This window comes from Sciurus carolinensis, chromosome 5 (genome assembly GCF_902686445.1).
Source record: "Sciurus carolinensis chromosome 5, mSciCar1.2, whole genome shotgun sequence".
NCBI classification, from domain to species: Eukaryota; Metazoa; Chordata; class Mammalia; order Rodentia; family Sciuridae; genus Sciurus; species Sciurus carolinensis.
The window spans coordinates 170,415,466-170,427,965 of NC_062217.1; the positions used below are offsets into that span (position 1 = coordinate 170,415,466).

The following is a 12,500-nucleotide window of genomic DNA, read 5'->3' on the forward strand; positions in this document are numbered from 1 at the left end:
GTGTGATCTAGCATGCTCTTGTGACATCGTGTCTGACCCAAAAAGTTATTTACAATTCAAATTCCCATCAATTAAAAAAAATAATAATTAAAAAAAAATAGGCTGAGTGTAGTGGCCACACCTGTAATTCCAGCTACTCGGGAGGCTGAGGCAAGAGGATCACAAGTTCGAGACCAGCCAGGACGACTCAGCCAGAACCTGACCCAAAATAAAATTTAAAAAGGTGGTCTGAAAACGTATCTCAGAAGTAAAAGCCATCCCTGTGTTTAATTCCATATGGCAAATAAATAATCACTCTATTTATAGTGACATAACAAGAATGCCAAGATACATAATTAACTATCAAAAGGAAGTTATTATATGGTGGATATCATGAGACAAAGTTCATGTTCCAATGTTACACATGCACATACATGTGCAAAGACATGGAATAAAAACCAGTGTCTGGCTGACTTGGGGGACAAGGGCTGGAGATGTGGTGGAATCGGAAGTCTTTTGCTTCCTCTGCATTGTTTGAAATTACAAAATTAAAACATGACCATATAGGAAGTGTGTAATTTCTTAAGCTCCCCCAAAAGTAAATGTGACAATTTTAAATGTTTATTTACACGTGTATATAGCTGCACATATCTTACTTTATAAGGATCTGAATGTTTTCCAACTTATTAAAAACTATGAAAGTATTTCAAAGACCGAAGGGTAACATTGGATCAGAAGGCACATGCTTTCAGAATGCCTGGTTAAAAAGTAACATCACAAAACTCTTCATGAGTCTTCTGGGAGGATCGGGGCTCCCGTAGAAGGGCTGCATTTTTGCCAATTGGGAATTTGTCTTTTGGTTTCTTTATCAAAAACTCTGTGTAGTTTCACCGGGAAATAAATGTGAAACAGCTCCATAGCTCATTATATCGTCTTGGAAAGCGTCTGAAGTTTGGGCTCGTCACGGCCTCCTGGTAGACATAGGATATTCGGTTATTTGAAAAGCCATCAACACAAGATGGAACATAGTCACATGCCCAGAGATTGAAATTTCTAGAAACGTGTTGCCTTTTATCTGGGGGAATCTTCTTACGTCCGAAACCCTGGGGAAGAATGGTAAGATCAGAGAGGAAACATTCAAGATCGCGTAGTTTCGAGATTTGCAATGAAACCAGCTACATGATGTGTTATGTTGAAATGTACCCGTGCCAAGAGGTCCCCTATGCCAGCCTGCTGAACACCATAAACCCACAACAGCCTGGTAGCGTCTCATTATTGTTCTCACGCTTTCCCGTACTACCAAGGGGACTGGACTTTCAGAGACACGGAAGGCAAAACCAGAGCAAGACCAGCCAGCAATGCCTGGTAACCAGCCTCAAGTCCCAGGGACCTCGGCGGTTCTTTGAACGCCAGTGACTCCTGCGGATCCTTTCCCTGGCTGCCTCCCCATCATGCTGCAGGACAGATGCGTCTTTCTCAAAGAAGATGGGAGGCTGAATTCCTTCCCAACCCGGGGGTTCCCTGGAAGGAAGCAGAACCTTTGTCTCTGCCTACAGGCTTGCTTGTTAATTTGTGGCACCAGACATGGGAACCTGAAAATTACGGTGAACTCAAAGTTGTACATTTGCTTTTATCACAAGTAGGTGAAAGAAAACCCTATGTTAACACAAAGGACCAAGAGGAGGTGGCCACTAGATCACCCAGACTTCGCGTCAGTCCAGTGAGGGGCTCAGTTCGCAGTGGCCAGCAGCAGTCAGGTTTGCAGAGTGAAATGGTGGCACAGCTAAACTCAGACCATCCGAGCCGAGCTTCTAAAGGGACAGCAGGTGGCCACCTATATTCTTGAGTTCTACGACCTTGGATGGAAGCGACCAACCTCCAATTCTCTGACTGTGGATTGAAAATATTTTTTAAATTGCATCTGTGTTAGACGTGTACAGAATTTTTGTGTCATTATTCCCTAAACAATACAACAATTACTGACCCTGCGTTTACATTGTTTGAAGTACTATAATTAATCTAGAGATGATTTATAGTGCACGGGAGTGTTGCCGAGGTTGTATGTAGATACTATACCATTTACATAAGGGACTCAAGCATGCTGGTGATTGTAGCCTTGGGGGTCTCAGAACCAGTCCCTGTGAACACCGAGGGACGAGGTGTGAGGGACCTGCAGGGGCCGTGCAATGGCTCTGATGTAGTCCACAGACCAGCCTGTGGGCCAGGGCAGCAGGGAGCAGGGGGCAAGTGACTCTGGAGGGACAAACAAGGTGCTGGACACACCAGCAAAATGAAAAAGATACAGTAGGAAAGACAAAGAGAAAGGGGAAGAGCAGCAAGGAAAACCTGCCATCAAGTCTAAGTAATTGGTGAGAACATTTGTGCTTGAACTTGAGTAAGAATTCACAGAAAGGAAGGAAGGGAGGTTGCAAGAAGTAATGAGAAAGAAGGAGAAGGAGAAGGAGGAGGAGGAGGAGGAGGAGGAAAGGAAGAAGAGGAAGGAGGAGGAGGAAGGAAGAGGAGGAAGAGGAAAAAGAACAAGAGAGGGAGAGAGAGAGAGAGAGAGAATGACTCTACAACTGAAATTGCAGGTTGGCCCTCCCTGGGGAAACCAGGTCTGTGCTTCCATCTCCAGGAGCCAGAGAGGCCAGCCAGAGCCACCAACAGCTCCAGGAAGGGACGTGCAAGGATAAGCACTCAAAGACCTGCCTTATCCTTGGGGGAGAGCTAGAGATAACTGTTTCTATAATCAGAATAATATGATATTATTATGTTTATTAAACATGTGTACTTGAAGGCAACTACTATAGAAAAGCAACAGAAATCAAAGGGAGCAAATAAGTTCAACCTAGCAAAATCAGAAGAGGGGGGAAAAAAAGAAAGAATGGAGACCTGCCCTGATAAACAAGAAACACGAGAGAGGACAGAAACAAAACCAAAAACACAAACCATCGACATAATGTGAATGGGTTAGATTCTTATATGAAGAAACAAAAATTCTTGGATGCCGTAAAAAGCTCTGCTATATACTATGTATAACAGAAGATAAACCCAAAGCAATCTCACTGAAAATGATGAAGACAAAGGCGTGCAGCCTAACACAGATAACAGGCATGGGTACCCTGCGGACAGGTGGAGCCCAGGCCGGGGCACTGAGGCCCCTCAGAGGTGCCTGCACGCAGGTGGGTGGGCGAAGGATGCCATGAGCCCAGGAGGATCTTAGGCTGAAAGACGGGGTCAGACAAAACCAAAGCTGTTTAGAAATTCAAGGATAATTCTAGAGACAGAAACTGGCAGATCAAACCGAAAACAGAACAAGAAAGATTTCAATAACAAGTCATGAATTAATAAAGAACTTTGTAACTAAAAGGGGAAATTATACTATTTTAAACACTGATAAAAAAAAAAACACTTTAAAATTACTCACAAAGATAATTTCTATAATTGAAAAAATTCAAAATCACAGATTGTGCTCTATAAACTTATTATTGCCCATAAAACTAGGTAGCAGCAACATACAGCAACTTTGTTAGATGGTCTGACAAAACTCTAACCATGTAGAAAATTCAAAATACTCTTATATTTTTTAGTTAAAAAGGAAATTAAAAATTAAATCATAGACTATTTAGAAGCACATAATGATAACTTAATTAGAAGGAACTTTGAGATGTAGCCAAAGCAATACTCTGAAGAACATTCATGGTTTTCATAAATGTATTAACCAAAAATTACAACTGAAAAAATTTCTAAAATAATAGTATTTTAAGAGATAGTATACCACTAAATTGAAATGAATTATATAAAATTCAGTCAAATACATCAGCAAAATCTACACAAAAGGAGGTAGAATGTTTGAATAGATTAATTCTCAAGCAGAAAAGGAAAATGTAGTAAAACTTATTCCAAAAGGCAACAGGACACAGGCATACCGCAGTAGCTACTGAGCACTTGGAATTGGGTATGTAAAATATAAACTGGATTTTAAAGACAGATTGGATTAATTAATTGATATATTATTAAAAATTTGTTTATATTGATTACATATTGAATTGGTAATTTGGGGAAAATATTGTGTTAAATAAAATGTGCAAATTCTCCTTGACATATATTCTGATAAACCTGTCGGAAGTTGAAAATAAGTAGAAAATGCATGTAGGCTGGGTGCGGTGTAGGCATGCCTGTAATCCCAGCAATATGGGAAACTGAAGCAGAAGGATCACAAGTTCAAGACCAACCTCAGCAACTTATCAAGACCCTGTCTCGAAATTAAAAATAAAAAGGGCTGGGGATGTGGCTCAGTAGTTAAGCACTCCTGGGTTCAGTCTCCAGTACCAAAAAAAAAAGAGCCTCTGAAGCAGCAAGCCTCCAGCTGACCTAGCTCAGCACTACCACACACTGTCATGGCCGGGAGTTTCCCTGGTGATTGGGTGACTGCCTGCGAGCTGTGGCTGCATGCTACTGTCAGGCTTCACAAGAGAGTGTGGTACCACATATTGACACCTGGGAGAAGAGCAAAGTTCAAAATTTATGTACGGTTCCTACTGAACGCCCATTACTCTTGAACCCCCATAAAGTTGAAAAACTTGTAAATCAAACCATCTTAAGTAGGAAAACATTAACTTCATGTTTCTCTTTACTTACTATAGCTACAAGAAAACTTAAAATCACATATGCAACTTGCTCTATATTCCTGTCACACAGTGCAGTTAACCACCACTAACAAGTGCTAGCCAGCTTTAAGTTCACCAGTGACGGGGAACTCACCACCTTTAGAGAAAAAAACAACTCCGTGTGTTCCGAAGTCCTTCCTTCTGTTCTGTTCGCTCCTCCCTCCTGGAGAGCCTAGCTCTGCCGCCCAGAGACACGCACACCCCTCCTTCCCAGGACAGATCGGCACAAGAAAGCTCCCAAGGGAAGGGCACTTTGAGAAGCAGGACAGGCACATTAACAGGACAGAAGGCTGGTGCAGCCTCGGAAAGCTACTGGCCACTTGAGAGTTCCCAGAGGTGTTTCCTGCAACCTGTTCTGAGTCTTCTTTAAGACCCCACTCTGTTTGGACCTTGTTCGGTTTTGGGATCAGTCGTGTCCCCCCACAGGCCTGTGAAAATCAAGAGCCCTGAGGTCACTCCCTGTGTTATCAGTCATTTGGAAAGAAATACTCACGGAGTCGAGGTAGTATCCAGAGTTCTCAAAACTGTGGCGATTGTCGTGCACAGAGAAGGGGAAGCTGTTCTTCGCTGCTTCCTGGAGGAGGTGAAAAGGCACTGTCAGAACTCCGGGGCCCTGTAACACTAGATTATGACAGGAAGAGGGCCCACAGGGCACAGCGTCTCAGGGAGACTACTAGACCCGCCCCAGCCAGCAGCAAGGGCTCAGGAACGTGGAGGGCACGGGAACGTGGGGGGTGGGGGGCATGTCAGGGATCTGAAAATCAACCTTATTGCCAATTTTCTGAAAATCAGAAAAATCCTCTTTCCAAACACCTTCTTTGGGTACAGGTTCACAGAATAAAAGCTGAAAAGGAACTGCGGTCACATGGGCCAGCTTCTTTAACCAGTAAGGATCCCAGAAGACCAGAACCCTGGCCTGGTGGCCTAGCACCGTGCCAGCCCCTCCCCATGCCACCACAGCGCCCCTGAGTTGCTCCTGAGCTGGCCAGGGAGGCAGAGTGGGGGCCAATGAACCAAGAGCACCACCTGAGATGACTCTGGAGGAGCCGGGCTCACTGTGGACCAGGAGGCAGCCGCTTTGACAGAATACCCAGCCTGGCACAAGGACCCAGCAGGAAGTGGTCACTGAGCGAGTTTCTTGCAAGGCAGAACTGCCTGGCCAGAATGCTAAGGGGCTGTCCCTCAAGAGTCACAGCTTGCGGCTGCAGCCCGACTCACCTTCTCCCGGACTTTGTATATGGGCGGCAGCTTCCCCTCCACTCGCCCAGATGAATGTGGATAATGAGGCTCTTTCAAAGTAGCACTTGTGATGGATTCTGGAGTCTTCTGTGTTAGTCCAACATGAGGGAACTGGAAATCAGCACGCACCCTGTTTAGAACTGGACCCTATGACAGTAACCAAGGTTCAGGGTCTCCTCCGTGAAGTGATTAAAGTGCAGCTTGGGTGCTTCTGGCATGCAGTGGAAATGGGATAATTTGGTAATTCTCAAGTATTTTATCCAAGACAAAAAAAAAAAAATTGAAATGGCCCAGGTCCATCCCTGTGGTTGTCTCAGGCTGCAGGGGCGACCCTGCCGTGTGGGAGCCTGGGAATGTTTCCATGGTCTGGTGAGGAGACGTGGACTCTGGAGCAAGCACCTGCACACTGGGAGACTGCAGACTGAAACAGGCTCTCTAGACTCCACTGCCCAGGGAGCTCCCATGTAGGAGCCCATCAGAGGGATGGGCCGACCTCCGGCCACGCAGGCATGAGGTGGACCTGGGGGGAAGGTGAGGGGGAGGACAGCGACTCTCACGGTGGTGTGAGGCAGCAGAGGACAGGAGAAGTCAAGGAGGGAAAGAGGAGGAGGAGGAAATGAAGGAAAAATAGGACAAGGAAGGTTATTTGGAGTTGCCCTCAGCTCTTCCTACAACAGGAAGAAAGGGGCAGAGCAAGATTGTCCTAACTAGGGCCTCAGCTGACACTCTGGGAAGTTCTGGGCACAGGTCGGTCCTTCAAAGTTGCCTTGAGTTGGGGCAAAGGGGCCCTGGCCTTTGTGGGCTTGGATTGATTCCCGGGTGACCTTGAGGAAGCAGGCTCTTTGGTCATGGGGTCCTAAGGTGGTCTTGGCAGCTGGAGCAATGGTCCTTCTTTCCTGAAGGCAAGCATGATCAGCACTGGGTACACCAGTAGCTCACTCTAGTTTTATTTGAATGGCACCTCTTAAAAGCCACCCCCCAAAAAATGAACTTTCATGGAGGGATCTCTAGGAGAAGAAAACAAATGGAAACCAAAGTCAGCAAAAGAGGAGACTCAACACTAGGCGGGAATTCCCACAAAGGGAAGAGGAAGCGTCCACAGTGGCTGGGGCCCGGGCTACAGACTCAGAGGGCCTGCGTGAGGCCAGCTCTCTCCCTCCTGCTATGTAGAGAGAACTCTCCAGGTCTCCGCTTCGTTATCTGTGAAGTGGGAATAATAGTGCCGACTCAACAGGGTAGATTTGGTTAAAGGAGAAAACTCAGGTACCAGATAGTGCTCTATAAAGGTCAGCAGGTCCTATATTCACACACAGCTGTCCCCTTCCTTGTCCCCAACCCATGGCCATTGCCTTGGGTCAGTCCCCCTTTCTTCCCTGTTGGAGTATGACATTGACCAACTCTGTGATTCCCTTTCCACCCTCTCAAGCCACAAGACAAGTGTATATTCAGGAGGATGTGATGAATGTCTGCACAAGGGTGTGTTCAGTAGGTTACATTTGTGTAAAAAGGTCCAATGATATGTTACAAGTGTTATGTATGTGAGAGGGGGCATGTTCTCTGCAGCCACAAGAAGTAAGTCTCTAGAGGACACAAGGCAATGGGTACATCTTTTAAATGCAGGGCAGAGTGGGAGGAATAAAGACATAGAATGAGATATACCAGCCATCACCATTGATGTGAGTCGACTATCCGCAAACACAAAACCACATACTGGTTGACAAGAACACATGGAAAGAGAAGAATTCCCACTGAACACATTTAATGGCTGCCTGTGGGTGAGGGGAGGGGAAATGGGTGTCAAGGGGACTATGCCTGTCTGTGCCTCTCTGTGCTCAGACTCTCCAGAGTACACACAGGGGACTGGCCACCGGGTCCTCTGAGGAAGGGCCCCAGGGAAGGGGCAACTTCCTCTCCACTGACCACCACTGTGCATCATTTAAGTGTTTCCTAACTAACTTGTGTGTATTACATTGTCTTTTTTCATCAAAAAAATAAATGTATTTGTTTCCATTGAGAAATCTAATACATACTCCCAGTTTTCAAAACTCAAACGATAAAGAAAAACATGGAAAATAAAACACCCCTGAACTCCTATGACCCTTTCCCCTTAACTCTGTGAAGACCACCCCTTCATGATCCTACACAAATGTGCATCTATGTGCATGGATGACCTGACATGATATGATATGATACAGTACATGACATGATATTGTGGATAATTATTTTATCAGTCTGACTTCCAAAAGCTGTGGATACCTTTTCATGTGTTGGTACTTTTATATATTAGTACTTCTGCCCACTCTCTTCACTCCAACTGCACCCCATGGTGGTACTGAGCCCTCATGTGATCACAAACGCGTGTACACATTGAGAGTTCTACTGCTTTACAGATCAGATGGCATCTTGCTTTTGCCATTTAACAATAGACACTAGAAGACTTCCAGTCAACTCACATGCGTATGTTTCTAGCTCATTCCGTGTTCTATATTTCAAATATTTTTGAAGGTGAATGCAGTTAATACAAAGGGGCTCCAGGTTTGCCACCTTCCCTTTGCCCTCCCTCAGGTCTGACTGAGCCCCACCCCACTGGGGGAGGTTGGGGCCGCCTGTTCTGACATCAGGAATGATTGCTCTCTCCCTGTAAATGACAACTGACTTGAGTTCATTTGTATTCTGCAAGTCTGTGGACTAAATCGCTATAAAAAAAAAATGGCTCTAGCATTTTAATTTCACTCTTTTAACATATATATTTAATGGCTATAACATGATAGCTGTGAAATAAACCCTTCTGTTAGATATTGTAACCGTGAAATATAGCTTTTTAACTAGTTGGCGGTGAAATTTTTGCTGCATTCAATCACTCAATGACTGAAATATTAAATAGGAAAGTGAAAGTATGTGGAAAAAGCCTTTGCTATGCGACGACAGCCAGATTACAACCAGCAAGGTCAACTGCAAAATGACTGTCACCTCTAATGTGGCAATTACTGTCCTCCCAAATGGGCCGCTGCTGACTCAAAGCCAACAATTTCTTTAATTTTCTCAACTCGTCTACAAGTTACTTTGGGAAACTTCCTGATCAGCAATATTCTTTTTATACTCTTAGGTGCTGACAGCAGAAAGGACTCATGCCAAAGACTCAAGTCAAACCCTGGGGGAGAGTGACCTTCCACCTAAAACCCGGGCACTAGGCTGCATTCCTGGGCTCTTGACTAGAGAATGAAATGAAATGTGGATTCTTGCTTTCTCTTGGCTCCATTTGAAATGACAGTGTGGTTATTTAGGAAACACCTCCCTAGACTCTCTCACAGCCATGTGACCCAGTGAGCCAGAGGCAAGTGTCTGCAGGGTCCAGCTCCTGGGAAAGCAGAAAGGACAGCCTTACTGCCAGGCGCCTTGGAACAGCCCTGCACTAAGGACAGCAGAACACAAGGCCAAGGAGAACGTGGGCCTCTGAGGACTCGGGGACAGTTTCTCAGCCCTGCATCCCTGCACCCCTGCTTCGGGATTGTATTGTTACTTGAGAAATAGAAACTCTCCCTGATAAGACACTATAGTAGCTTTTTATTCAGGCAAACATAATCTTAAATGATATGTAAGTGATAGAAAAGTAGAAGCTTTTTGTATTTTTCTCTTCACAGGAAATTAGTATTATATAGTTGACACTATTTCCCATTTAAAGCTCAATTTCTTCCCAATCTCAGTCTCTTATTCTAACCTACATTTAGATTGACTATATATTTTAATTTTATTTCTACTTATTTTATTTTGTATATTTTCCATATATTACTTCCAATGTCAGTGAAATGAAACAGGGTATGCAGTGTGTGTGTATGTGTGTGTGTGTGTGTGTGTGTGTGTGTGTGTGTGTGTGTGTTGCTGGGGTTGAAACCCAGGGCCTTGTGCGAGCTGGGCCCCAGCCTTACCCTGAGCACTTCTGAACACATCATTTCATTAACCCTACCGTGGTACACCACGCTCCCATTTTACAGGTAAAGAAACAGATTAGACCATTAGTCTCAGTTCAAGGTTATATCTAACTGGCTGCAATCAGTTTTTTAAAGACTATGGACCCAAATTTGCCAAGGTCTTTCTATTTTTCTTTTCTGCTTTAAACAAACAAACAAAAATGTAACCGTTTTCTGCATATTGCTGCTCTGAAAGAAGTCAGCCAAGCTTTTCCTCGGGTTTTGCCTCTCCCGTGAGTGTTGGGGAGGACCAGGACAACCCTCTGCTGCCGGGATTCCCCTTAAACTTCCTTTTGTGAGTGAGCTGTGGAAATCAGAAAGGGGAAATACCTGTCAGACCTGGAATGCACACATCAAAGAGCCAAAAAGAGAAGCCAGGGTCCACAGCACTAGCCACACACAGGAGGTTTCCTGAAGGTGCTGGAAGGGCATACACCCCCCTGGACAGAGGGGTCCTGCTGGCAGGTTGCCTTGAACCCAGGGGTTTGGGAACAGCCTGAGCAACATTTAAAAAGTGGGGAGGGGCCTAAGGCCATGCACAAAGCTGGGAAGGGAAGGTTTCCCGATGACAGAGAGGGGTGGACGTGCATTCTTGAACTCTGCTGGCTTCCTAGGGTGGGCCTGAGGGAATTCCCAGAGGACGGAATTTGTTTAGGTGTCTAGTATCATGTTAGCTCCTTCAACAATGCTTACCAAGTGTGTCTTGTGCATTAGATCACGTTCCAGGCTTTGGGGAAACATCAGTGAGCAAAAAAGACCAAGGTCCCAGCCCCATGAAGCTTAAGCTCTAGGAAGCAGAGACAACCAGAGCCGGCTGCCTAGCGGGCAGCCACGCGGTCCCCGCATGCCAGGAAGTCTACACGCGTTATTTCAACTTTCCTATGAATGCAGAGACTCCCACTTCACAGAAGGGATTGAGGCCAGTGGAAGGAGCTTGTCAAAGCTCAGGCTGCGTTAGCGGAAGGGGCTCTGCAGTCCTCTGTGCCCTCGACTATAGCGGGTGGCACAAGAAGTGTCCGGAGGGCGCCATCTCTCTTACCCATGTTCCGTCCTTGTCTAGTGGGGGGTTGAAGCGTCTGCCTTTGGGCATTCTCTCCAGAAGCTGAAGGGGCGAGGTTGGCACCCCCACCTCCCGGGGTCCCAGAAGCTCCACGCTGGTGGGGAGCCACACCCCTCCTCTTCCTGGACGTTAGTCCTCAGCCTCTGCCGGGAGGGGAAGCCCGGGTGCCATTGTTGTCATGGAGCCACCATCACAATGGGTGGGCCAGTCTTTGAAGCCCCTGAGGATTCCTGTCTCTGGTTCCTTGCAGCTGAGGTTCCCCAAAGTACCAATCAGAGAGCTACCAGGTCCCAGCGGGGGAGTCCCAGGGAGAGGTCAAAAGGGGAGGACAAGGTAATCTTGGAGTAATGGAGAACATTTTGCACCTCAAAATCCTGGAACCGATAATATTTGAGTTGACATCCCCATAATAACCCCCATCTAACCTCTTAGTTATAATCCTGGGGAGAGGACAACCCGTCCACATCAGGAGCACTTCTGTGCCAGATCCCATGCCTGCTACTGTCTCCTTCCCTGGCTGTCCCTGTGTCCCAGTTAAGCTTTAGCTTAGGACACTCTCATGCGTGCTCTCTCTCGCCTGCACAGCATGGAGGCACAGGAAGTAACGTTCCTGAATAATTATCATATGCCAGGAGCTGCGCTAAAGGAGACAGACACTTCCCTGTGTTTTCCTTTTCTTTTTTAATGTTTTATGTCATAGATGGACACGATACCTTTATTTGATTTATTTATTTATGTGCGGTGCTAAGGATCGAACCCAGTGCCTCACACACGCTAGGCAAACACTCTACCACTGAGCCACAACCCCAGTCCCTTTATTTGTTTTCCATAACAAATTTCAGCATCGATAAATGGGAAATGAGGGTCACACAGTAAATGGATGGGACACTGGAAGTCAAACCAAGGTTGTGGGGTAGTTCCAGAGCCCATGAGCCTTTCCAAGGACCACCTGGCCTCCCTCAGGCTACAAAGGCTGTGCCTGAAACCTGGCCTTCCTCCCAGGACCTGAACACACAAGTACCACCTCACTTCTGTTTCTTACCGTTTCTCTGTCTTTCTCCTTTGCGGTCTGACAGATTCTCTCAGCTGTCCCATGGGAAGGTAGAGTAAGCATCTACAGGATCATCTGTCTGGCTCTCTTGCTAAGAAAGTATGTCCCCAGCCTCACCCCCCAGATCCTCTCCCTGGGTTCCAACAAGAGTTGCCATGGAAGTGAGATGGAACCTTATCCTCTGCCGTACTGACAACCAGTCTGAGGAGGGCTCCTGCCTCTGACTCCAGGGGTGCAACAGCCCTGCTACAGCCGGGACGCCAAGCTACATGTTTGAGAGACGGCAGGAGGCACAGCAGGCTCTGCTGGTGCTCGGAGCCACTGTGCCAGCCCCAGGCAGGCCACGCTGACCCCGGTCACACGCCTTCCTGGGATTCCGCCACGGGCATCTAACGCAGCCTTCTTCACCTTTGAAAGGCGCTGCTGCCTGCTCCCCAGGGCCACGGTGGAACCCTCCCTCCCAGCAGCAGCACCAGAGTCCTGTTGTTCCCCAGCCTGGCCAAGATTTGGTGTGTGGCTTAGGATCAAGTTCA

At 46.4% G+C, this 12,500-nt stretch overlaps 1 protein-coding gene across 1 annotated transcript; it reads right to left on the bottom strand.

The window, feature by feature from the left end:
• Positions 1-371: 371 nt before the first annotated feature.
• Positions 372-10,946, bottom strand: Tex36 (testis expressed 36). Its single transcript, XM_047554216.1, has 4 exons — positions 10,896-10,946; positions 5,868-5,999; positions 5,143-5,223; positions 372-1,082 (listed from the first exon to the last, which is right to left on the bottom strand). Exons 1-4 carry the CDS (start codon positions 10,944-10,946, stop codon positions 867-869), a joined length of 480 nt encoding a protein of 159 aa, XP_047410172.1. The 3' UTR covers positions 372-866.
• Positions 10,947-12,500: the final 1,554 nt, after the last annotated feature.